General features: G+C 48.3%; 1 protein-coding gene across 1 annotated transcript in view; it reads right to left on the bottom strand.

Moving 5' to 3' along the window:
- The window catches only part of LOC115322204 (phospholipase A1 1-like), an 80020-nt gene that overhangs the window by 5126 nt on the left and 47268 nt on the right, over positions 1-27626 (bottom strand). Inside the window, exons 3-6 of the mRNA XM_040208812.1 lie at positions 19498-19629; positions 18253-18558; positions 7681-7933; positions 5072-5263 (exon numbers count right to left, since the gene is read on the bottom strand). Of these exons, the coding sequence (XP_040064746.1) occupies positions 5072-5263; positions 7681-7933; positions 18253-18558; positions 19498-19629 (883 nt within the window). The remainder of the gene's footprint in view (positions 1-5071; positions 5264-7680; positions 7934-18252; positions 18559-19497; positions 19630-27626) is intronic.

The following is a 27626-nucleotide window of genomic DNA, read 5'->3' as shown; positions in this document are numbered from 1 at the left end:
CCGCGGCGCCACCTCGAAGAGACGCCCCAACGCCGCAGTACCCCCGACGACAGGAAGATCAGGCGCACGTTCACCCAGACCGACCTGCGCCGAGGGTGACAGACGCCTGGAGGACGGCCGACCGACGCCCGCTGTGTTACCACTGCGGGGAAACTGACCATGTGTACCGCCGATGCCCATACCGACGACTCGGGCTGCGCGGATTCCACCCAAGCGACCCGCGCCCCAGGTATGGTGAACGCCCTCGGGAGATCGACGAGTACTTGCGATGATCCCAGTCCCCCGAGCCTGCGTCCCGCCGAGAGTTCCGATCGCCTTCACCTCGACGTCCAGTTTCGCCGATGCACCGACCCCGACGTGAAAGCCTGTCGCCCCTCGCTCCACGCCGGGGAAACTAGGCGCGGCAACCCCTGGAGGTGGAGTTGCCGAAGACGACCGACGCCAAGATCCTCCACTAACGTCGGAGGGCCCCCACTCGAACGCTACCGGAGACCGAAACGACGCTCCTGAAACGGTGTCCAACAACCTAAACGTCATCATCGACGGCCACGACGCATCGGCACTCGTGGACACCGGAGCAGACTACTCAGTCTTGAGTGGGAGGCTCTCCCGCCGCCTTCGAAAAGTCACGACGCCGTGGGATGGACCTCAAATACGAACCGCCGGAGGGCACCTCATCACACCAGTCGGGAGGTGCACTGCTCGCGTCGAGATCCATGGTGAGACGTGCCCTGTGAAGTTCGTCGTTCTGCAAGACTGTTCGAGGGACGTTATCCTCGGAATGGACTTTCTCTGCGAGTATGGCGCCGTCATCGACCTCGCTGCAAACCAGTTGACGCTTCGAAAGCCCGTCGTGCCGCCAGCGGAGATCAACACGACGTCAACCGCGATCCGAGTTATCACCGACCATGTGAACCTACCGCCGCGGTCGAGTGTTTTCGTTACCGTTATAACCGACGCAGCCATGCACGGTGAAGCTCTTCTGGAAGGCAGCGTCCAACTGCTCCTCGAAAAAGGAATTGGTGTCGCAAGAGGCGTGACGGATCTCCAAGAAAGACGTACAACTGTTCTTGTGACGAACTTTCGAGAGGAGCCACAGCACCTAACGAAGGGTACCACCGTGGGCCACATCGAGGAGCTTCAGGCGCCAGCCGTGGTCACCGCAATCTCCGAGGAAACCTCGTCGCCACAGCAAAAGAGTACGACGCCGCCGCCGCTAGACATCGACCCCGAGCTCCCAGCTCCGAAGTGCCGGCAACTGGTTGACCTCCTCGCCGAATACAGTGACTGTTTTGCCACGACATCGAAAGTTCGCCAAACACCAATGGCGAAACATCCCATTATTACTGACGACGACGCACTCCCTGTCCACCAGTCGCCGTATCGAGTCTCCTTAAAGGAAAGGAAAGTGATTCAAGATCAAGTCCAGGAGATGCTCGACGACGACATCATTCAACCCTCAAGAAGTCCATGGGCGTCCCCAGTCGTCCTTGTAAAGAAGAAGGATGGGACCCTGCGGTTCTGCGTGGACTATCGTCGACTAAACGCTGCGACGAAGAAGGACGTCTATCCGCTCCCCCGCATCGACGATACGTTAGACCGACTGCGCCACTCCCAATATTTTTCGTCGATGGACCTGAAGAGTGGTTACTGGCAGATTGAAGTCGACGAACGTGACCGGGAGAAAACTGCCTTCGTCACTCCCGACGGACTGTACGAATTCAAAGTGATGCCGTTCGGACTTTGTACAGCACCAGCCACCTTTCAGCGCGTCATGGACACCGTGCTGGCAGGTCTGAAATGGCAGAGCTGCCTCGTCTACCTGGACGATGTCGTGGTATTCTCACGAGATTTCGACGAACACGTCAGACGACTTCGAGCCGTGCTTCAAGCGATCAAGACCGCCGGCCTGTCACTCAAGCCAACAAAGTGTCGGTTCGCCTATGGGGAACTGAAGTTCCTCGGCCACGTCGTGAACAACAAAGGTGTTCTACCTGACCCCGAGAAAACCCGCGCCGTAGCTGCATTTGCGCCGCCGTCTGACAAAAAGGCAGTAAGAAGATTTCTCGGACTCTGTGCCTATTACAGGCGCTTTGTTCGAGACTTCGCCAAGCTATCCGCACCGCTGATAGACCTCACGAAGGACGCCGTAAAGTTCGAGTGGACAGAAGAACACCAAAGGTCATTCGACGAGCTCAAACGAAGACTCCAGACGCCCCCGATTCTTGGCCATTTCGACCAGTTTGCTGAAACCGAGATCCACACCGACGCCAGTAACACCGGACTGGGTGCGGTACTAGTCGAAGTGATGTACGGTGCAGAGCGAGTTATCGCATACGCAAGTCGGACGCTGTCTAACGCGGAGACGAACTATTCAACGACTGAAAAGGAGTGCCTTGCTGTCGTCTGGGCAATAACAAAGTTTCGCCCATATTTGTAAGGAAGTCCTTTTCGCGTGGTCACAGACCACCACTCGCTCTGCTGGCTGGCGAATCTGAAAGACCCCTCCGGACGCCTCGCTCGGTGGAGCCTACGACTGCAGGAGTTCGACATGACCGTGGTGTAAAAGTCCGGCCGGAAGCACAATGATGCCGACTGCCTGTCGAGGGCCCCAGTCGAGGCCGGTCCTTCCTGCACCAAAGAGGACGACGATGAGTGTTTCCTCGGCGCTCTGGATGTCAGCGACATGGCAGCACTCCAGCGAGACGACCCTGAGCTGCGAGCACTCATCGAGCACCTAGAGGGACAAGGAAGCGCCGTTCCGCGCGGTTTTGTACGAACACTGCCAACCTTCTCCATCCGACAAGGTGTGCTCTACAAGGAGAACTTCAGCGACAACAGCACGGCGTGGCTGTTGGTGGTCCCTTCCAGTCTTCAAGAAGAAATTTTTCAAGCCTGCCACGATGACCCGACGGCGGGACACCTTGGTTACAGCAGGACTCTTGCCAGGATACGCGAAAAGTACTACTGGCCCAAGCTTGCGAAGACTGTGCACCACTACACCCGATCTTGCCACGAGTGTCAACGACGGAAGAAGCCACCGACGAGACCGGCAGGACTTCTTCAGCCTATTGCGCCGCCATCTGCCCCATTCCAGCAAATCGGTATGGATTTACTCGGACTTTTCCCACCGTCGACGCAAGGAAACCGATGGATCATCGTCGCAACCGATTATTTCACGCGGTACGCCGAGACCAAAGCCCTTCCATCAGGAACGGCTGTTGAAGTCGCGAAGTTTTTCATCGAGTCCATCGTCCTCCGGCACGGCGCTCCCGAAGTACTGATCTCAGACCGTGGATCATCATTCATGGCCCAGCTGACGCAGGAAGTCCTTCGTCTCAGCCACACCAGCCTTCGTCGCACCACGGCGTACCACCCGCAGACCAACGGGCTAACGGAGAGACTCAACAAAACCATCGCCGACATGATCTCCATGTACGTCGACGTGGAGCACAAGACATGGGACGAGGTGTTGCCGTACGTCACATTTGCCTATAACACGGCCGTACAAGAGACCACCGGAGTGACACCCTTTCAACTGGTGCATGGGCGCAAGGTAACGACAATGCTGGACGCTATGTTGCCCCACGAACCGGCTGTCGACGCAAGCGACGACGCCCAGGTGGTTGCCCAAAGGGCAGAAGAAGTCCGTCAGCTCGCCAGACTCCGGATTAAGGCTCAACAACTTGTCGACACTGGCCGCTACAACCTTCGTCGTCGGGACGTCCACTTCCAGCCCGGAGACAGTGTGTGGGTGTGGACACCGATTCGCCGCCGCGGTCTCAGCGAGAAACTCCTGAAACGTTACTTTGGACCTTACAAAGTTCTTCGTTGACTCGGGGATCTGAACTACGAGGTGATGCCCGGCGGAACACGGACTTCGTCACGCCGCCCTCCACGACCGGAAGTCGTCCACGTCGTGCGACTGAAGCCGTACTACGCTCGATAGGACTGTGGACCTTATGTGTTCCAAATGACTCTTTAGTTTACCTTTCTGTTTTATTTGCTTCGTTTTGTTTTGCATCGAGACGATGCACTTTTTAAAGGGGGGAGTAATGCCGCGCGCGCAGCTGGCCAAGTAGGCAGCGCGCGCGTGGCCTAACGGTTATCGCGCTTGCCTCCCACGCAGAAGGCCAGGGTTCGATTCCTGGCCGCGGCTACACATTTTTGTTGACAGTGTAATTTGATGTTCTGGTGAATTCAAGAACCGTCTTGCTGATTCGAGGTTAGAATGTTCTACGCGCCGAACATTCTACGCCGAACGATCCAGAAACCAACGAGGGTACATAAGGAATCCGCAAGGCGAGCGGAGTCAGTTTTCGCCCCAGCGTTCGACTCTGCTGCCACGCCGACTTCGACGCCCGCGACGCTCTATTATTATCTTTTGTACTCTTTTATTTTTGGCACAAGTTCGCCACATTAAACGTTTATTTCTTCCTGTTCATCTATTGTTTTTGGTCACCACCCGTGACAATATGATATAATCATATGGTCCTCGGCCTGTACAGTTTATCGAAAGGCCGCCTGGCTGTGCGAGACGCCGGCATTGATATGCTACCCGCGTGTCAATATTTTACTCAGAGTATGAGTCAACTTAGGAAAATGTATTCCGTTTTAGAAGAAACTCCAGATTGGTTGCCAGTTTTACGCGGCCCGGTTACGTTAAGATCCGTCTGATGACTCCATGACAGCCGAAGTGTGGTGCCGAGGTTTGTAAATGTCTGTTTGTGCTCTTACTGGAATGCCATTGCGTCTTCGAAATGTTTGCTTTGTATGATGTATCCAAGCAATAAAGAGAAAAAAGAAAAAAAAATTGTGTCGTGATATGCTGGAAAGACACTCGTTTAAAAATCTAAATGGTCAATTCCCGCCTGGCGCGAATGCTTTTTCTACTGGAATGGCCTCCCCCTCCCCCCTTCCCCCGCCCCTCTCTCCTCCACTCAAAACCAACCAGTGTCGAGCTCGAGGCCACGCTTTTATCTCGGCTTCACGACATTCCGAACACAGAGCCAAAGAGCGTTTCCAGTTGAAAAACAAAAATAACGTAGTAACTTAAGAATTATAAACGTACTGAACCAGCTGCACCCCGGTTGTCTTGATCCACCATTCGGATAGAAGTCGACGTGACCGCATTGCTTATCAATCCCCATTTTTCCACTGGAGGCTTTTCCCCTGTTGGTGTGAATGACGTCTACAAAATCTGCGTCACTGGGTCTCAACTGCACACCCGAGTTTGTGAACAAGGCGTTGGCTGGATCGAGTCCTGAAAAACAGTTTATGTATTATGCTATTAATAGATATTTATTTTTCTTGTGCCCAGAAACTACAATATGGGAATCCTATGTATTGCACAAGCACCCCAAGAAGAAATTAAAAAAAAAAAAAAAATATTGAAACGAAATTACCAAATACACGAAGAAAGGAATACTAATACAAGGCATGCATGGCATAATTAGATACGATCCATTTGCACCTATGCAAACAAAAGTCCCGAAACAAGTTCAAATATCAAGGTTCAAATCGTGTAGGTTGATATCATCTTTTTTTAATTCTCGATAAATGGGGACATAGAGGACATACATGACTGATCAGAAGGTGAGACTTTCCTAGTTATTTAAGAAAGAACACGACGATTCTATTGATCTCATTAAATAAAGTGATTTTACCCATTAACTACAGTGGGCCCGAATTTTAAGTATTTGATTGGCATCCTTACAGTCAGCTTAGAGAAATATAAGGCGGCGCAGTAACGTTTTATACCAGAGGGAACTCCCCAACCCCAACCCATTCTAATGTGTCTGTCGGAGAGTATATCCTTACTATTCGTTTTTATATATACTCAATTACAAAATTTTGTGATGCAGTCAAAGCATTCCAGATGACCCAGTCATATTCTAGGCGTGGCGGAACTAAAGATAAGAAAGTACCGAAAACTGGTGACACGATCACAAAATCACGTCTATTGTTTGTGCCACATTTACAGTTACAGGGACATGGTTACTAAACGAAAGTGAATTGTCAACACGAACTCCTAGGTCGAAAGGACGAATCACATAAGGCGCACTCTCGACGTATTCGCCCACGTTTCAGCGGGCGTCATTTCAACGCATAGAAGTTGTCAAGTCAAGCGCTTCCCCGGCGGTTCGCGGTCAGCGCAAATACTTCGCTGAGATATAGCAGGAATAGGTCTTGCAGGCTAACCATAGTGGGACAGGCCCTCCTCTCAAAGCTCTATTGGTACGTAGTAAGATAGTTTCTCCCCTCCACTCGACTACTCGCAATCGCTTGTTTTGAACAAGTAGAAGAGGCCTTTGCGAGCGAAGCCTTTCATATACTGTTCTTAAGGTTGGTTTCCCCACTTGCGTGAGTCCGACCGAGTGCGACTGCAACGGCTTGCGACGTACAGGTTGCTACGGCATCAGCTGCGTCGGCTCCAACAAAACCGGTTTGTACCCCGTTTTGCTAGAACCGACGCGGATGTTGTCATAGCAACACCCGTACGTCGCAAGCCGTTGCAGTTGCACCCTGTCGGACTTGACGCAAGTCTGTAGATCGCCCTTTAACCTGCGGTAGACTGTAACAGTCGACCAGTTTAAAACGACTAATCATGCAGAATATAACTATTTCTGAAGGAAGAAAACTAAAATCAGTCACACTCACGCCGCTCATGTTCCAGGGGCGTAAAAGGTAGATGCAGATGCATCTACATTTGTGTAGCAGAGTAAGCAGTGTTTGTAATGCCGCTATTTTAAGATAATATATAGATTGGATCTCTGTGTGGTGTAAGTGTTGGGAACTAGGGCTTAAAGCTGATAAGTTTCCCAACATGACGTTACTTTTAGTTAAAACATAATGCTATCTTAAAGAGTTCTTTGTTCGATGACCAAAACCTTAATCAATGCATTAATGTAGGCATCTGGAATTTGTCCAACACTCTTCGTTTAATTACTTAAGTAAGATGAACCATCACTTCCTTACTCATAACCTGCGTAGTGCTCCCGAAAAATTGAGTCTCCTGCTGCTTATTGAGAACGACAACTTGAATACGGGTGTGTTATCTCGGACCCGCACCGAAAGTTGTAAAAAATGAAGAGCCGTGCCAGAAGATCTATTAGAAAAAAAAGTAGAGTCGGAAATTTCAGCGTGAAAGATATAAAACGCACTTGGATAAGTACTCCCAATTTTGGGGCAAAAAAACCTGGGCTTAAAGTTTTTATATGCTATGTTCAGCACCCGACGAGAATTAACAAAAAGTCGCTTTTTGGATGCACCAAGGAATGTGGTCCAACTCACGTATATTCTTCGAATAAAAGAAAAATAAACGCGTACCCAATTACAAAAAAAAAAAAAGTATATTTTTGTTTCTTGCACAATCACCGAGTGGCATGTATTGCCTGAGACTTCCATTTTAAGTGTGGACCTGGGATCGCTTATTTTACGAAGAGATTGTGATTTTTAACTTGTTTGTTCTTAACTCTATTTTATGCTTATATGACGGCATTTACTGATTTGTTTCGTGTTCGCATTTCACAAACGTGTACTTTTTTTTTATTAATATTCTAAGCTGTCTCTGCAGTAACACTTGGGCGCGGCAGGTTGTCTTCGTTAAAAAATGAATATTGCCACGTTTGTATTCGTATGAACTTGTGGCATAACTGTATCAGCATAAAATATGCTTACCAGTAATCCTTCCTATAGTTTTATTTGTTATTAACGTAAAAGTCCTGCCAGAAAATCCGGCGATATGGGCACCAAGACTGAAGCCAATCAAGTGAACGTCTGAACTTAAAACAGTCTCTGGAAATTCCTCGGTTAGCTTCTTAAGAAGCAACGCAATCTGCCTTCCAACAAGGGCCGTGTTTGCTGCAGCGATATTGTACAACGGTTTCTTTGCACCTTCGGTCCACAGTACAACGATGAAGTTGCAATCTATCTGTAAAAAAAACAATTACACTAAAACGTCTACAGTAGAGCTTGATGTATATAGTAAAAAGGATAAGATGACGCATAAAACGAATGCTTGGAAGAAGTTTTTTTTTTTTTAATTTTATTTGAGCAGAGCTGTTTGTAGACTGACTAGGTGGGGTTATGCTGTCCCTAGACTGCGTTGCTATAAGCCTAAGCGTAATTGAAATCGGTCATTCAACTCCCAGGTGAATTAGGGCGTAATGGACAAGATCAGACGCTGCTGCATTGTGGAGCAAAATTTATAACGGATACCTCTACCCGCTTGTAGGAGGTGATATAGACACAGCTGAGCATTCTTGAGGTACACAATCGAAAATAATGTATATACGTCCACTTTGTCTCAGAGCCCCCGTAAAGTCAATTACCGCAATCAACAGAAGATTGCAGTTAATAAAAATATAATCTAGGATGCCGTTCCGAGAATGATGCATGCGAACACGTGGGACATCATCCTCAGTGTTAGATCGCAAGCTTAAATTTGAGGTTAACATTTCTGGCTGCATCCTTCACTGAGCATCTTTCGTAGGTAGCAGTGATGGGATCTCGGAATGCTCTGCTGAAAATGTGATTCACGGATATTTGTGGAATATACAATGTTGTGTGTTAGATGCGTGTAAGGTTCCAGAACCTATTTATTTGTTGTCTTACTTCGTCTGGAGGCCCTGCGCGAACGATTTCGGGGGAGACGTGTGGGGTTCACTAGGGGATGTTTACGACCTTTGGAAGGGAGAAGTTTGTGCGCGGGGCGGGGAGCCCCCTTTGCGCTGCAGGGGTCCCGTTACTCGGGAACAGGCCGCGGCGCGTTCCGCGCCCCGCTCGGCTGCCTGCAGCTGGAGCCTGGGGAGGCTCCGCGGTTAAGTGTTTTAGAGCGCAGCTCTTAGGGGCCCGTTCCCGGCTTGAGCGGCGTCGGCGTCGGCGTCGGCGTAACCAAGGTCACCCCAAGGTCATCCCAAGGTCACCCCAAGGTCACGTGACCCCCCCCCGAGGTCACGTGACCCCTCCCCCGAGGTCACGTGACCCCCCTCCTTCAAGGTCACGTAACCCCCCCTTCCCCGAAGTCACGTGACACCCCCCGAGGTCAAGTGACCCCCCGCCGAGGTCACGTGACCTCCCCGATGACGTCATCGTCACTGATGACGTCACCGGCATCCGCATCGTCAATCACTGATGACGTCACCAGTTACGTCACTGATGACGTTACCGGCATCCTCAACGTCATCATCATCATCACTGATGACGTCCCCGGCATCCGCATCGTCATCGCCATCATCACTGACGTCACTGATGACGTCACCGGCATCCGCATCGTCATCGTCATCGTCACGGATGACGTCATCAGTGACGATGACGTCATCGGAATCCGCATCGTCATCGTCACTGATGCCGTCATCAGTGACGTCACTGATGGCATCATCGGCAACGTCACGTGACCCCCCAAGGTCACGTGACCCCCCCAGGTCACTTGACCCCCCCCCCAGTACCCTTCCCTCCTCCTCCACAAGAGCTGCGCTCTAATTCGGTGTTACAGGGAGTTGTAAACGGCTTTCACTTTTTTCTCTGGTAGTCGATCAGTGCTACCGCTTGAGGCTGTTTGCTTGGAGAGTCGTTTGTCGCTTCCCATTGACAAGTGCCGGTCGCTTTCCTAGAAGTGTCTCGGGCGCTGTGCTTCGTCTGTCGGCACCTGTCCCTCCAGCCGGTGTTCGGAGTGCCAGGGGTGATTTGTCGTGTCTGAGGGCCAGACTCGTCTGCGCCTCCTACGCCTGGCGCCGTCTAGCCCTGGGCTCGGAGCGCCGGATGAGAATGTTGACCCCCACAGGAAAATGGGAAAGAGGGACAGGCTGCTCTCGATAAGATCACAGGCGAGACAAAGGAGGGGGTCTTTGGTTCGGTACCGTTGGAGAGAAAGGAGCCGCTCTCTAACGGCGGCCAAGTTCGGGGCTCGGGTTGTCGATGTTTGTATTCCCGTGTCCCGTATGTTAAATTGTCTTTTATTAAACTGTTGCAAAGAAGTAATTTGCGTAAACAGTTGTCTGGCCCGACCTGCTACACCACCGCCACCGTCCAACGCAAGCCATCCTCCTCCACACCATCGAGGAGGAACCACCGTCTACAACCTATCGAGAACCTTACTATGCGTTTTAGTGATAATGTGTAAAGTAATATATTATTTTTTTCTTTTTTTACGTTTGAGGAAAAAAAAAATGATCTTCCGCCGAGATGCCACGTCGTGGAATCCTGAGAGTACACCGCACTTTAAACTTCCCACAGGGAACACAGACAGTCAATTGTCGCGTTTTAGATAATAAACTTGGTGAATACGGAGACCAAAATACAATACCTTGTAAAAATGCAATCTGCAATTTATTAATTTTTCCGTGAGGACGTTATTTTTGTTTTGTGAGTTTCTGGGTCTCTTACGTCCATTAAGACGATTGAGAATTCGTGTGCTCCACTTGAAAGTGGACGCGCAGGCTTCCTTGATAAACAGTGCGTCAATTACTCGAGTAAATATGGTATATTGTCAAGAATGACTGGTGAAAAGGCAGCAACTGCTGAGAAAACGGTAGGTGTAATGTAGCAAACTCGTGCAAACTTGCGCTGGCATTGATGTGGGCGTAAACACGGGATCGAGCGCTAGCGTGACTCACTCGGTACTGCGTTCTACGACTATTTTTATATGTTCTCTACGTTCATGAAGGTTGTAACTTGTAAGCCAGAACACACACAAACTGTCGAGAGTGCACTGCATGCTTTCAGAGAAGCAACAAACGATAAAATTTAAAACTACAGAACGGTTAGTTCTCAAACTTCGATATCTTGCACGGACCTCTAGCGCTAAGTTGGAGCGGATAGTGAGCGTTCAGCAAAGCGTAACCTACTGGTACAGTCGAAAAAAAAAGAACTGTGCATTTTGCTAAGGGGGGGGGGGGGGGGGGGGGGGGACACGCTGTTGACCAACAGAAACAATTGCAATTGCCTGTAGGATTCGTCATGAGCCAGAAATGACGATGCGTCATAGGCAACCAATAGGCGCACTAGTGGCACGATCAATCGATGGTGGTAGTTGTGTAAATGTGAATATCCTGCTCTTGGGACGAGAGACCACAGTGACGTCATGTATTGGGTAGCCCTGGAACACTTTCGATTTGAGTATATTCCTATTTTTTTACGATTTTTTTTATTATGGGATTAAAATAATTTTAGCCAATGTCATATCCGACAATTTCTCATAGATAGTGCGTAGATTTCATCTAGCAGAATACTGCAAAATATTTTAGTACAGACACATGTATTAAAGAAGGGAGTGTTTTTAGCGCTTTCTAACAGGTGACACCGGTGTACCGGCTCTTTCGTCATTAGCGGCCTCAAGATGTTGAAATACACCCCAATCACACTCAAACGCATATGTGTGAACTAGCCTCCAGCTTGGATATAATATTTTTTAGTGGAGGTCCCCAAGCTGGAGCAAATTTATTCAAGGATAATACTTCAGCTTGGGCGAGTTGGTTAAACATGCTAATACTTCGCAGCGCACAACAGACAACACACCATCAAAACAGATACACACAAAGAAACAACACTCACGCAGCGCTGACTGTCAACTCTCGGATATATTAATCTTCGTTCTTATCTTTCACCCTTACGCACTAAAAAAGAACTAAATGTTAACCAAGGAAGAACAGCGAAAGAAAAATAATAAAAATAAAAAGAAAGGGGAAAGATTAATATAGGAAAGAAAGATGGAAAGAAATGGAAGAAAATAAGATCTAGTCCTACTACAGTAAAATTACTGAGGAGGTTTTCCTAAATAATATAACTCTTTTCTTGATAAGCTAATCGACGGGGTACTAACGCATACTCCGTCTAGCAGGTCTATGCTCGCGGCTTCGATGATTTCTCGAGTTAGTTTGTTGTTGCTTCGTCCCAGTACTGTGCAATTGCCCAGAAGGGGGGAACATCCACAATCTCTACAATGAATGCCCAGATGGCCTGAGTTAGCGTTAATGGCGTTGCAGTTATGTTCCCGGAGCCTGTCATTGAGACAGCGCCCCGTCTGCCCAACGTAACGCTTCCCGCACGTAAGAGGGAACGAATATATCACTCCCTCTGCACAGGAAACGAACTTGGTCTTGTGATTTTTCGTGCAGCACTCTGTTCGAATAGGCTGCCCATTCACCCGCTTGCACAGGCTGGAAAGTCTCTGCGGAGCTGAGAAAACCACGTCGACGTTGACTCTGCTAGCTACTTTTTTAAGCTTGTGTGACATGTTGTGAATATAGGGCACTATAACAGGCCTTGTAGTGCGTTCTCTTTTTCGGTAGTTAGAAGCTTCGGCTTGCTTGACCTCCTTAAGTAGGCATTCAGAGACTGAAATTAATATCGACAAAGGGTATCCTGCTGAAACCAAGCGAGTTGTTTGCGTTTTGAAGCTCATGTCGGTCATGTGCACGCAGGATTTCTTGAGGGAGTTTTTTAGGCAAAGTTTTGCAATGCCTCGTTTAACAAGTTTCGAGTGTGCGGAACTATGATGAAGTAGTGGCTTTTTTGCCCTCGGTTCATAAGACCAGCAGATGTGACAGTTTTTAAGGAACAATCGAAGGTCTAAGAATCTTATGGAATGCTCGACCGGAAGTTCGTGGGTAAGTTTTAACGGATCAAGGTATTTCTGGAAGGTAGAAAGAACATCGGCCACCAAGGTGGGGAAGGTGCGACTGTTACTGTCAAGAAAAACCAAGTAGTCATCCACGTAACGAAAAACACGCACTATTTTTGAACTGTCTAAGTTTTGCTGTAAGATTCTGTTGTGGAATGCCAGAAAGAGGTCGCTGAGCACAGGAGCTATACAGGACCCTATACATATTCCTGTTTTTTGTAAATATGTTGATCCATTCCAGGTGGCAAAGGTAGAATGCAAATAGGTCGATATTAGGTCCAGGAAACCCTTAATGGACACCCCTGCTGCATTTTGGAAGGCTATTACACCAAAGGAGTCAACACTGTCCTCTATGCACATCAGGAGCCGATCTTGAGGTAGGGCATAATAGAGATCCTTTACATCAATAGAAAAAGCCATGAGTCGTCTGTCCTTTGGTTCTTGAAGAAATTGCAAGACGTCATCCGAGCTTCTAATCAAATACGGATCATTTATGTCAAGAAGGTTTAGTTTTTCTTGAAGGAACAAAGCGATGGATTTTTGCCACGTGCCTCTTTCAGACACAATCACCCTGAGGGGGCACTCGGTTTTATGTGTTTTGGCATTGAAGAAAATCTCAAGGCTAGACAGTTTTTTACGGTCAATGGATGAAGCAAGTTGCTTCAGGTCCAGCGAATTACATAATTGCTTGGCTCTGCTTTTGATTGTACTTAAGGAAATGTCATAATGGCACTGAAAAACGGACTCTACGGCTGCAGAGGCCTTAGTGCCAAACTCGCTTTTATGCATGAGCACGAAACCACCTTCCTTGTCCGCAGGAAGAAGAGATAGGCTATGCTCTTTTAAGTATGCTTCGACCTTCTTTATGGACAGTGGTCTTACCGGATGTTTATGATGTGAAAGAACGTCTACACCTTCTGAAATGCACCGATCAACGTCAGTGAGAGAGGCTCTCTGAGATACCTGCCGGACCAAAGATAACAGCTCAGGTGCCGACTTGCGGGGTTCAACCGCAAACTTAGGGCCAAAGCTGAGTACCTTTCGCACTCCTGGAGGCAAGGAGATGTCACCAATGACATGAAGAGGTAGGCTTTGGGTTCTTGTCTTGCGAGGAGTGATAGATCTAAGATGTTTTAGGGTGAGTCGCCACAGAGACTCAGTTGTACGATCCGTCAGGATGGAGTACTCGCGCCACACTCTTCCTCCATAGGGTGGACTCGCTTGGTTGTGCAAAAACACGTACAAACTGTTCCTATAAAGTCTTGCCTGTCGATACCACTCAGCTTGTAGAATCTTGCAAAGCCTTCTGCCGTGGCCTACGGACGGGGTAAAACCTCCGAACAGGACCTTGACTTCTGGAGGTAGAAGGTGTACTCGGAGGCAATAACTGAATGTCCGCGCTTGGCAAATACCAATAGCAATAAGGGTGACCAGGACGTTGGGATGCAAATGGTAAAACTGAACGGAGCCCGATGTACTAGAAATGAACTTGGTCAATACTTCAGCTTGGGCGAGTTGGTTAAACATGCTAATACTTCGCAGCGCACAACAGACAACACACCATCAAAACAGATACACACAAAGAAACAACACTCACGCAGCGCTGACTGTCAACTCTCGGATATATTAATCTTCGTTCTTATCTTTCACCCTTACGCACTAAAAAAGAACTAAATGTTAACCAAGGAAGAACAGCGAAAGAAAAATAATAAAAATAAAAAGAAAGGGGAAAGATTTGACAGTCAGCGCTGCGTGAGTGTTGTTTCTTTGTGTGTATCTGTTTTGATGGTGTGTTGTCTGTTGTGCGCTGCGAAGTATTAGCATGTTTAACCAACTCGCCCAAGCTGATGTATTGACCAAGTTCATTTCTAGTACATCGGGCTCCGTTCAGTTTTACCATTTGCATCCCAACGTCCTGGTCACCCTTATTGCTATTGGTATTTGCCAAGCGCGGACATTCAGTTATTGCCTCCGAGTACACCTTCTACCTCCAGAAGTCAAGGTCCTGTTCGGAGGTTTTACCCCGTCCGTAGGCCACGGCAGAAGGCTTTGCAAGATTCTACAAGCTGAGTGGTATCGACAGGCAAGACTTTATAGGAACAGTTTGTACGTGTTTTTGCACAACCAAGCGAGTCCACCCTATGGAGGAAGAGTGTGGCGCGAGTACTCCATCCTGACGGATCGTACAACTGAGTCTCTGTGGCGACTCACCCTAAAACATCTTAGATCTATCACTCCTCGCAAGACAAGAACCCAAAGCCTACCTCTTCATGTCATTGGTGACATCTCCTTGCCTCCAGGAGTGCGAAAGGTACTCAGCTTTGGCCCTAAGTTTGCGGTTGAACCCCGCAAGTCGGCACCTGAGCTGTTATCTTTGGTCCGGCAGGTATCTCAGAGAGCCTCTCTCACTGACGTTGATCGGTGCATTTCAGAAGGTGTAGACGTTCTTTCACATCATAAACATCCGGTAAGACCACTGTCCATAAAGAAGGTCGAAGCATACTTAAAAGAGCATAGCCTATCTCTTCTTCCTGCGGACAAGGAAGGTGGTTTCGTGCTCATGCATAAAAGCGAGTTTGGCACTAAGGCCTCTGCAGCCGTAGAGTCCGTTTTTCAGTGCCATTATGACATTTCCTTAAGTACAATCAAAAGCAGAGCCAAGCAATTATGTAATTCGCTGGACCTGAAGCAACTTGCTTCATCCATTGACCGTAAAAAACTGTCTAGCCTTGAGATTTTCTTCAATGCCAAAACACATAAAACCGAGTGCCCCCTCAGGGTGATTGTGTCTGAAAGAGGCACGTGGCAAAAATCCATCGCTTTGTTCCTTCAAGAAAAACTAAACCTTCTTGACATAAATGATCCGTATTTGATTAGAAGCTCGGATGACGTCTTGCAATTTCTTCAAGAACCAAAGGACAGACGACTCATGGCTTTTTCTATTGATGTAAAGGATCTCTATTATGCCCTACCTCAAGATCGGCTCCTGATGTGCATAGAGGACAGTGTTGACTCCTTTGGTGTAATAGCCTTCCAAAATGCAGCAGGGGTGTCCATTAAGGGTTTCCTGGACCTAATATCGACCTATTTGCATTCTACCTTTGCCACCTGGAATGGATCAACATATTTACAAAAAACAGGAATATGTATAGGGTCCTGTATAGCTCCTGTGCTCAGCGACCTCTTTCTGGCATTCCACAACAGAATCTTACAGCAAAACTTAGACAGTTCAAAAATAGTGCGTGTTTTTCGTTACGTGGATGACTACTTGGTTTTTCTTGACAGTAACAGTCGCACCTTCCCCACCTTGGTGGCCGATGTTCTTTCTACCTTCCAGAAATACCTTGATCCGTTAAAACTTACCCACGAACTTCCGGTCGAGCATTCCATAAGATTCTTAGACCTTCGATTGTTCCTTAAAAACTGTCACATCTGCTGGTCTTATGAACCGAGGGCAAAAAAGCCACTACTTCATCATAGTTCCGCACACTCGAAACTTGTTAAACGAGGCATTGCAAAACTTTGCCTAAAAAACTCCCTCAAGAAATCCTGCGTGCACATGACCGACATGAGCTTCAAAACGCAAACAACTCGCTTGGTTTCAGCAGGATACCCTTTGTCGATATTAATTTCAGTCTCTGAATGCCTACTTAAGGAGGTCAAGCAAGCCGAAGCTTCTAACTACCGAAAAAGAGAACGCACTACAAGGCCTGTTATAGTGCCCTATATTCACAACATGTCACACAAGCTTAAAAAAGTAGCTAGCAGAGTCAACGTCGACGTGGTTTTCTCAGCTCCGCAGAGACTTTCCAGCCTGTGCAAGCGGGTGAATGGGCAGCCTATTCGAACAGAGTGCTGCACGAAAAATCACAAGACCAAGTTCGTTTCCTGTGCAGAGGGAGTGATATATTCGTTCCCTCTTACGTGCGGGAAGCGTTACGTTGGGCAGACGGGGCGCTGTCTCAATGACAGGCTCCGGGAACATAACTGCAACGCCATTAACGCTAACTCAGGCCATCTGGGCATTCATTGTAGAGATTGTGGATGTTCCCCCCTTCTGGGCAATTGCACAGTACTGGGACGAAGCAACAACAAACTAACTCGAGAAATCATCGAAGCCGCGAGCATAGACCTGCTAGACGGAGTATGCGTTAGTACCCCGTCGATTAGCTTATCAAGAAAAGAGTTATATTATTTAGGAAAACCTCCTCAGTAATTTTACTGTAGTAGGACTAGATCTTATTTTCTTCCATTTCTTTCCATCTTTCTTTCCTATATTAATCTTTCCCCTTTCTTTTTATTTTTATTATTTTTCTTTCGCTGTTCTTCCTTGGTTAACATTTAGTTCTTTTTTAGTGCGTAAGGGTGAAAGATAAGAACGAAGATTAATATATCCGAGAGTTGACAGTCAGCGCTGCGTGAGTGTTGTTTCTTTGTGTGTATCTGTTTTGATGGTGTGTTGTCTGTTGTGCGCTGCGAAGTATTAGCTTATTCAAGGATAAATTAATTTTCACCTGAAAATGAGCTCAACTAGCGCCCTCTACCCACCGGGCAATGAAGTTTGTTTTGACAAGAGGCGCCGCCTTATGGGGAATTCTCGCAACCAAGTGACGGCCCGCGGCCGTAATCATCTCGGGCTCCAATCTCCGAGCGCCGTTCCGAACCGTGACGCAGCGCTCGTGTCTAATCGCTCGGTGACGCGACCTTCCGCGTTGACCAGCAGCCGACGGAGGCGCCTCCTGTTCACTGTCCTGGAGGCTGGGTATGTAGGGCACTGGGGGCCGCTGAAAAAACCTGCCCGGTCCGAGATTTGACCCTGGGATCCCTCCCGAGACTATCGGTGTGCTCTACCAACTGAGATTAACAGGAGCTAGCAGTGAGTAGGAAACACGGATGTTAACTCTCGCCCAGTCTTCATCTTAGCCACGTCAAGGGGGAGATGAGACATTAATGATTAGACATGATGATTTCTGAGGGAAGTAACCTAAAGCCCCTATGGTGGCCATGATGGAAATTGGCGGCAACGGTCAACATCCGTTTGCCTTCATCTTAGGCACGGTAAGGGTGAGATCAGACATTAATTATTAGACATTATGATTTCTAAAGGAAGTCCCCTAAAGTCCCTCCCGTGGCCATGCTCAAAATTGGTGGCAACGGTTAACATCCGTTTGCCTTCATCTTAGACACGGTAAGGGTGAGATCAGACATTAATGATTAGACATCATGATTTCTAAGGGAAATCCCCTAAAGCCCCTCCGGTGGCCATGACCAAAATTGGTGGCAATGGTTTACATTCGTTTGCTCTATACTGACTGCGAGCGCGCGATTAGCTCAGTTTGTAGAATGCTTCATTAGTCTTGGCGGCGAGGCCCCGTGGTTGAAACTGATATCAGGCGGATTTTGTTTAGCGGCCACCAGTCGCCTAGGGAGCGCGAGGGGCGGTTCTGTTTCAGGTACTAGCCATTTTGTCCTTGCATAGCCTTCAGTTGGTCATCTGTGTACGCCCTGAGAAGTTTTAAAAACAAAAATTAGGTGAAATCGTCAAGGCATTGAGCGGCAGTAGTCGCCCAATAGCTCGTCCTGCGGCTAACCGTGTAGTTGCATTCAAAGACGACTAGATTAGTCTATACCTTATTGAGAAATGCGTCCTTCATCTTAATGGGTATTTCGCTGTGTTCCCCTTGTCCGAAACCGTGAATAATAAACACCAAGTCCTTCTTGGTACCGAAGTAGCTCTTTAAAGTTTCTTTAGGCGAAGATTCAGAAATTTCAACTGGTTTGTCTTTGTGTTGCTTAGAATAAAGTTTGAACTTTGTGCCGACACTCTCGGGAGACCTTGGGAAGCCGCTGGGAAGAGTCAGATCATCGCCTTTTGTAAAGCATCCGACTGTGTCATAACACTCGGTATCAGAACCACCGAATAGACCCTGAGCCACCTGTGAAATAGGAGACATATCAGAGTCAACATATATTTTTGTTTTAAACACTTTCACTAATTACTCGTTTTTCTGCAAAATCTAATGCGTTTAAATGAAAATATGTTTGTGGCTTGTACTATATCTTATTAGATTAAATTAGTAGTTGTTGCCAGCCTCATAAAAACAAGAATAAAATATAAATTTGTTGATAAACGTAATCAGATGTTTTCCCTTTTCACTGGTCGTCAGCCACGTTACATGGTGACCACTACTAAAACATAAGAAACCGACATGGTAACCCTGCAGCCGGGGAAAAGAAGGGACCATAGGACAGACACTTGGTCGTAAATCTATTTAAGGACGTGACGGTAATATAAAAGTTTTGCTGTTTTTGGAGTTTTGTGTCTGTCCTACGTCCCTTCTTTTCGCCGGCTTCAGGGTTACCATGCAAGTATTGAACCAGCTCGCCTGCACCCTTGCTTAGTTACATAAGAAACCGGGCGACGGGTGGCGGCGTGGTTCATGAAAACAGTGGGAGACAGGGCTCAGCAACTGGTATACGGGCAAGCATCCCCGACCCTCGCTATAACCGCCATTTTGGAAAACAGGTGGCGCCACCCATAGACAGCTGGAGTCGCGGTAAGCAGTTCGCCTTCATACGGGCGCTTTTTCCGTCGTTTCACTTGCTCCTTGTCCCTGCGCAAAAAGCATTTTTCAGATCTAATCTTATATCCGTCATTCGCCATGGAATTCGTCTGTTCGCCGTGATTATCTGTATCGGTGTCCTGACGGAAAGTGAACTGCTTTTCTTCCAAGTGTGAGTGGCCAGTACCCGTTCACCGGATGGCACTACCCCGCTCCCCTGCTACTTGCAAAAAGGCATAAAGGTAAACAAAAAAGAAAACAATATTCATGACGTGTCCCAGAGCTTGAAAATTAAGCTTCGGAGGTTTTTACCCGGAGAAAAAGAATCCCGGCATGAAGCTTCGAAGTGGAGGTCGCTCGTGCGAACCGGGTGGCAGTCTCGTTTAGCATTTTATCTAGGAGAACTGATGCGGCTTGTCCGAGCTCCTTGAATTTCCCGACAATCTAGTAATGAGAAGTGTCTTGTGTTAGTTCAAATGAAAATTCTTACACTCTTATCTACATTATTTAACTTCTATATCTGTTTTGTGCCTTGTGAAAAATACTCTGTAATGTAATTGAAACCCTAGAATATAACAATTACAAAGGAATCGAGTTTACACTTTTTAGTAGTAGTCTGCACGCTTAAAATGACAGCGTTTTTATGTAATAAGGACCAATTTTGAAGATATAACTTACTACAAACAAACAGAGCTATTTCTTTATTTACGTTAGAAGCACCACTTAAAGACATTTACGAATATTGGATATTGAAATCAGAAGTCTTTAAATAGGGTAATATAAAGAAATATATAAATTTCGAGAAATCAGCTTTCACTAGTCGCCGTTGGACTGAGATGTTGCTATAGTCTTCAAAAAGTTAGCTAGAAAGTGACCAAAAAGAAAAACGTACCAGCCAATGTTGTTGTTTCTAGTCTGCCAATCAGTACTGGCGAAACTATAGGGAAAAAGCGTCTAAATTCCTAATTTCTATATGAACATAGATACACTTATTGTTTACAGAGAACTTGCACCAAACTTTACAAATAAACGGAAGGCCCTGCGAGAGTGAGACCAATTTTAAGTTGAAAAGCGTTTTGGGAAATTGCACAAGTTTTTTTTTTTTTTCAGTTCGCCTAGTTAATTAGTTTATGACGACTAATTATCTATTTTTTAGGCATTCGTTGAGAGCAGAGGTGCGAATTTGAAAAGTTCTAGAGCGCATTGAGAAACGCCCAATTAAGGTGTTTCCTCCATGATACGCTCTGCGCGCTTCTTTTTATTGAGTAAAAAGAAAGCCCGCGAAATATATATAAAAAAAAGGAAGACCACTTGACAACGCGCCCCCGGGTCTGGAGAGCAAACGCGCGCGTATGCTGTTGTTAAATGACAACCGGAAGGTTTAACCCAATACGAACTGTTGATTAGTCTAAATCTACAACTCAAGCTTCGTTAAAGAGAGAAGAGTTCTTTTGCGTGGCGTCGTTCGTGGTGTTCCTTTTCGATTTCTCTTGTTCCCACACCGGGCTGTTGCTGTTGCCCGCGTCCTCCTTCTCTCTCCTCCGACCGACGTTTCAGATTCCGCTTCTTTCCCGGTCCGCTTTTCGCACCCGCAGATGGTTGATGGCGGCGGCAGACATCTCGTCTTGCTCAAGTTCGCCCGAGCTGGTGTAAACATGACGTGAGGCTGCGGGCAAAGCTCAGTCCGTCAGGTGCCAGTCGAGGTTACCCGAGCATCCACGTGCTTTCCTCGTGTTTGTCTCTTTTCTCTTTGTACGTGCTTATTTTTCGTCCTGTCTATTTACATTCGTACGCTGCGCCGTACCACGGGAGATTTATCGCCATCTCGTAGTCGGTTTTTCTGTTTCTTGCCCTCCCGAGCTCCGAGTCAGAGTTCAACTTACAACAATCTCCCCCGGAATGAGCGGGCACGGTCATTCTTGTAACCCCAACGGGTACACATGTTGAATAGGCCGGCGAAGCCTTCCTCCCACGGGTAGGATCAGCTTACATGCACTTGCTCTGCCGTCCCTTCCTTGAATGGTCTCCTCTATTCTGCAGGTTTTCCACATGTGCCTTGGTAGACGGTCTTCCTTTAGAAGAACTAGGTCACCAGCTTGGAGTCCCGATGAGACAGTCGGTTTGACCAGGTGCGCTGACCTTAGTTCGAGCAGATACTCACGCCGCCACCGTCTCCAGAAATTGTCCACCACCGCAGTGCGGTATTTCCATCTTGGAGCAAGCTGATCTCCAGCTGGTAGCGCTTCCGTTGGTAGTCGATGTGGCGGAAGGCTCGTTAGTTTCCTCCCTACTAGGAAGTGAGCTGGAGAAAGTAGCTCTGGTTCCTCGGCGTTGGCGTACATGTACGTCAGAGGGCGAGAATTTATGACGGCCTCGACCTCGGCCAGTACAGTCGTTAGTTCCTCAAAATCCAGGCTGCTGCGTCCCAACACCTTGCGCAGACACACCTTGACGGATCGCACCATTCTTTCCCAAAATTCGCCCCACCATGCAGCCCTCTCGACGATAAATTTCCAACGGATTCTGTGATTCGAGAAGTATGGCTGCACTTCTTCAGACCGGATGGCACGGAAGATTAGTTCAAGGTCCTTCGACATTCGTTTGAATGTTAAAGCGTTGTCAGAATATACTGTCGTGCTGATGCCGCGTCGTGTGACAAAGCGCTTGAGAGCCAACAAAAATGTGGCGGAGGAAAGGTAAGTCACCAGCTCCAGGTGGACCGCCCGTGTAACAGCGCACGTGAATAAAGCGGTGTAGCACTTGCTGCTTCCTTTCCGTTGACGGCAGATCAAAGGTCCTGCGAAGTCTACCCCCGTGATGCTGAAAGGGTCGCTTGTTATGACTCGGTCCGCCGGTAAGGGAGCCATTGGTTCGGATGCGGGCAGGCAACTTTGTTTTTGGCAGGTGAAACACTTGTAAATTACTTTCTTTACGGCTTGTCGTCCTCTGATGATCCAGTAGGATTCCTGTAGCCGTCCTAACGTGTCTCGAACCCCAGCATGGAGCAGCCGACGGTGTTCCCCAGCGATGAGAAGGGTGGTGAAAGGGTGATCGGGCGGTAAGGACGATTGGGTGCTTCACATTCTCGCTGTTGTCACTGTGCTGCAATCGTCCACCCACTCGAACCAATCCGTCGCTGTCCAGGAATGAGTTCAAGTTCCTGAGGGTCGATTTTCTGTCAACTTGTATTTCTTCACGCAAGCTCGTGATTTCTGGTACAAAAGTCTCGTTTTGTGCAATGGCAAGCCAATACGTTTCGGCGTCTATCAGTTCTTCGCTTGAGAGAGGTCCGCTTCGTTTGTCTGCTGTCTTGGCACAATTCTTCACGAAATGTTTGATCCAAGCAGTTACGCGGATCACCTTGGTTGCCGAGTTGTACGTTTCAAAGTCGAAAACCGGAAACAGAGCTGGTGCAGTTACTTGTAACACCCCATTGCCTTCTTTTCTTCTGCTTTGTTGTCCGCAACCTGGCGAGCATTTTCCACTTGACCTGGCTAGCCTTCTTCAATGCGTGGCAGTGAAACTTGGTACCGTTCGTTCTCGAACTTTACGGATTTCTTGAATTCGCTGGGAAATTCCGTCTGTAAAGCCTTCGTCATGTTGTCAGCTATTCCGATGTGCTCAAGTTCCCAGAATGATCTGAGCTGAGCCGAAATTTCCGCGTCGTTTGTTTCGGACACAGTCACCCTCATCACTTCAGTTGTTGGCGAGTAGATTGCCGCACAAGTAGAGGTAACGGGACCCTGAAGTGTCCACCCGAGGATGGTGTCGACTGCCATCAGCTTCCCATCCAAGCGCTTGACACCGCCGTTCACAATGTCCCAGAACTGATCGGCTCCGATGAGAAGGCTTATTCCCTCCTCGCACGGATTGCTCCCGAGCTCCACATCCGCGAGGTTCATTCCGTCAGGCAGCCCCCGCAGTTTCTCGGAGGGGTTGTTTATGACGTCTGAGCAGATATGAGGAACTTCGAGGGCTTCTATTTTTACTCATCTTCTGTCGTATTATCTGCGGAGCCACAGTTCCACTCGCTTGCATTTCGTTTTCGTTGCTGCATCTCCAAACGTGAAAATAGTCAAGTCCTCCTCATCCAGTTCCTTCAGGTGAAGCCTCTTGGAGACGGTTTGGGGAATAAAAGTCCGCTGGCTTCCGCCGTCGATGAGAATTAAGTCTAATCCGGCAACGTTCTCTTTCACCTTCTGCCCAGGCTTGAGCTGTCTGCAGAAGTACTCGCTTTCCCCTTTTCCTTTCTGAGTTTGTTTATCTTGAGCGTTGACTGGAGTGTCGTTCCTTCCGAAGTTGATGTTTCACCGGTGTCCGCCATTTCTTTTGCCGTAGTCTTATGCTGAGGCTTGAAGTTCGGGTCGCACATGGCACTTGCGTGTCTCCCTGCACACTGCGCACACTTCAGCCACTTTGCACTTCTGCAATCTTTTGCTCGATGGTTTTTCTTGGTGCAACGATAACATCGGTTTTCAGCCTTCAGAACACGCTTGCGTTCGTCGTTTGTCATTCAGGATGTGCAGTCGGCAGTCCGATGAGCACCTGATTTGCAGAACACACAGTTCTTTTCATCCAGGCCTGCTGCCGTTGTTAGTACAGATGCAGAAGGAGGATAACGACTCTGCTGATCTTTCCTTGCACCAAAGCTTCTTTGATCCTCGGTTCGTGGCACGGAATGTCCTGACCCATATAAACTTCTTTCTCGGCTTTCTATCTCGATTTTCAGGAAGTCCAGAAAGTCTCTCAGCTCGTTGTGCTTTGTCGCTGTTCGTAAGGCGGACCTCCGGTTGTACTCCAGGCTCAGATCGGCCGGCACGACCTTTCGAAGAAAGGTAAGGAGCATCGTTCCATAGGTATCCGATTGAACCCACAGGGCGTCAGGACTTCGAACTCCTGTCTCCATTTCATCGTATAACGCTCTGAGTGCATTGACGTTCCTGGAGTCATGGACTGGTTTGATCCCTAGCAGTCGTGACAGATTGCTTTCATTGATCAGCTCCTGTTGACCAAATCTTTCCTTCAAGAGGTCGATTGCAATTTTTTAGTTCTCGGCAGTAACGGGGAGTCCCTCAATTGCCGCAGCAGCTTTGCCGGTAAGGTAGCTTTCGAGGTACTTGAACTTGTCGATTTCCGAGAGAGTTTCGTTCTGGTGAATGGTGCAGTCAAATTGGCTCCAAAATCCTTGCCATGCTTGTATGTCGCCTTGGAATTTCGTTATCTCAAGTTTCGGGAGCTTCACTGTCATAGTCATCCGTCTTTGAACTGCGATAGTTTTGACGGCCGTGTTCTGCATCAAAGATAACCTGGCAGCGGCTTGTTCACCTTCTGTCAGCTTCTTTCGCAATCGCGTCTTCGTTACGCTGATTCTTTCATGGTAAACGTCCGCGCCTGTCATCTCCTCCTCTATCGATTCGCAGTCCGCGAATGCTTCCATCTCGCGGTCCTGTTCCTTTAACGTTGATTTTTTGGACACCAGAACTTCAAACTTTTCTTGAAGCTCACCCGTATGCGTGTCTTCCGTGGCCAGCAGAACGTCGGTTTCGTTCAGGAGTTTCGTTGTTGACGTTCGGACCATTGCACTTCTGCGTCTCATTCGGTCGATTGTAGATTGAGTTGCCATTTCTCCGTTCGGGGCTTCGTTGGCGGTGAATCCCGGGTTTCGGCACCAGAAAGTTTTTTCTTTTTTTTTTAAACCCGATACGAACTGTTTATTAGTCTAAATCTACAACTCAAGCTTCGTTAAAGAGAGAAGAGTTCTTTTGCGTGACGTCGTTCGTGGTGTTTCTTTTCGATCTCTCTTGTTCCCACACCGGACTGTTGCTGTTGCTCGCGTCCTCCTTCTCTCTCCTCCGACCGACGTTTCAGATTTCGCTTCTTTCCCGGTCCGCTTTTCGCACACCCAGATGGTTGATGGCGGCGGCAGACATCTCGTCTTGCTCAAGTTCGCCCGAGCTGGTGTAAACAAGACGTGAGGCCGCGGGCAAAGCTCAGTCCGTCAGGTGCCAGTCGAGGTTACCCGAGCATCCACGTGCTTTCCCTCGTGCTCGTCTCTTTTTTCTTTGTTTGTGCTTATTTTTCGTCCTGTCTGTTTACGTTCTTACGCTGCGCCCTACCACGTGAGATTAATCGCCAACTCGTAGTCGGTTTTTCTGTTTTCTTGCCCTCCTGAGCTCCGAGGCAGAGTTCAACATACAACATGTGCATTGTTGCGACCGAGGAGTTCCCGTGGCAGCCTCAGGCAGGGCCAGGCGAAGACAGGGATCTTAAACTGACTTCAGGCAGGAACATCAGCAGGAGATGGGAGGGTCTCTTACGATTAACTCTGTTTAATTACATATATACAGCAGTTTCTACATCGTCGGAGAGCACCGAATGGGCAGCGAATAGGTCCTTATATAATAAAATTGGTGTTCTGGAGCTGCCGTGCCATTAGTTGGTTCGTGCCGCATTCCAAAGTTGGCCTCGACGTCAGCCTCCTCCTCTCAACCCCGATGCTCGGTCGTTGTTCTTCTCCGAATTGAGGGCGACTAGTAGGGGATTGTCTTGCATGCTGTAGACGCAGACACAACAGACTACCTATCTGCTCGGGGTCGGATTCTGTCTGGCGTTCTCGTGGAATGCAGACGCCTCCGTGGAATGCAGACGCTGTAGACAGAACACACCGACGGCAACGTTCTCGTGGAAGGCATACGCAAGGCAAACTCCGTAGACAAAGCACACCGACGGGAACGTCGGTTCTGATGCCCTTGAGCCCAAGAGAAACGCTTCTCCGGTTTCGGTTGAACGTGCGAAAAGGGTTCGGGTCGCACGCCAACCGTCTCGACGTTCGCTTGGTCGTCGTCCGCACCGGAATGCAAGGTCGATCTTCACAAACACAGGGAGATCGAGACGGCTCATAACAGCATCAACAACGGCTCAGACGGGTGGTTTCCGTTTATAAACAAGACGGTCGGGCGGGCACAACGAGAGGGCGAAGGAAGAGACGCGGCCCCGGCCAAGGCCGATCGCAACAACACCTCCGCCGCCGCTAAGGTCATCAGGAGGGTAGCAATCCCACACTGCTGCGCTGACTCGATGAGTGCGTTGCTTTCTTGGGGAAGAGTTCGGTGCTCGTCACCCACCTTGCGACGTAGGCGAGGGCCGGGTCCAGAATCTCTGGAGTGGGGGATCTCAACTCGGGTCACAAGAGGAAGGCATTGGCGAGACAAACATAGCAAATCACGATCCTAGCACCGACAAGCGCCTCGCTTTCCTTCCCCGATCCGCCAGACCAAACGAAAATAGACAACCCTCCACCTACTCTCTAAAATCTCTCTCACTCGACACTCAAGCTTAAGCTGTCGCCAAGCTCTTTAAAGTAAAACATGCCTTAAACGAGGCCAACACAAACAAGTTATGGTAGCGTGTTTTTAAATAAAAACACAATCCCAAAATCAAAATGATAATTTCCAAGGATTGGAAACAACCAAAAAATCTTTATAAATTTGTACCATCCTATCATAGAGCTCGTTCACGTCCTAGAAGCTCCGCATAGATAATCAACGTTCCTCTTTTAGCTGTGCCCCTTTCTACTTTGCCTCGAAGGCTTACTACCGTGAAGCGAGATAAACTTTGGAGCTTGCTAACATAACGCACTGCGGCTCAACAAAACTCGAAAAACGGACTCCCGTGAAAAGAACACATTACATACCGTTACGTAACTTACATAGGACATATCTCTATTAAATTCAAGCGTGTCCTCGGTAAACTATTCCGAAGATAAAACCGCTTTAAAAGAATTCTACCGCCGACACAACGAGCTGAAGCCGAACAACACGCAAAACTCAGACTCCCGAAAAACGAAAAGCTATTCATACCACTGGCTAAGCCGACTTCAGGAAAAAACCGTCACATTACGGTTTCCCCCTTTCTGGCGGCCTCTGCCTCGTCCGCTTTCACTGGCGAGAACTTTACGCTCTAACCTACACCCAGTCTGTTCTCGGTGCCACTCTCACCAGAAAAGCCCTGGTCCTCAGACTCGAAAGTTTCCTCAAAGCCAGAGTCGGAAAGTTCTGGCTATGTTCTGGCTTGATTTCCGCACCTGACTTTATCCTGGCCTGAAACGCAAGCTGCGAGCTGGGCACGTGCTCAGGGTTCCCGAGGTGCTTGGACAAGATTGAAGTCGTGGCAGGCAAGGCTCCTGGATTCCGCTGATCACGTTCTCTTCTTGAAGCGGAAGCCTGAGGCGAGTGCGACGGCTTGAATCCCGACTTCCTCCCGCTGGGTGACTCCTTGCAGCTCTTCCCCTCGTCTGAACGGCTCTGTCTTAAAGTCTCTTCCTCCAGCGTCGATTTGCTGGTGTTCCCTCCAGGCCTGTTGCACGCATTTCTGGTCTGGATCGATGGCTCCTTGGGATAGGTGTCCTGGCGTTTGCTTCCCCCCGGCCTCGAAGAGAACTT

The sequence above is a fragment of the Ixodes scapularis genome, unplaced genomic scaffold (assembly GCF_016920785.2).
Source record: "Ixodes scapularis isolate PalLabHiFi unplaced genomic scaffold, ASM1692078v2 PGA_scaffold3__209_contigs__length_174095766, whole genome shotgun sequence".
Taxonomy (NCBI): Eukaryota; Metazoa; Arthropoda; class Arachnida; order Ixodida; family Ixodidae; genus Ixodes; species Ixodes scapularis.
This window is presented reverse-complemented; position numbering and strand designations above follow the sequence as displayed.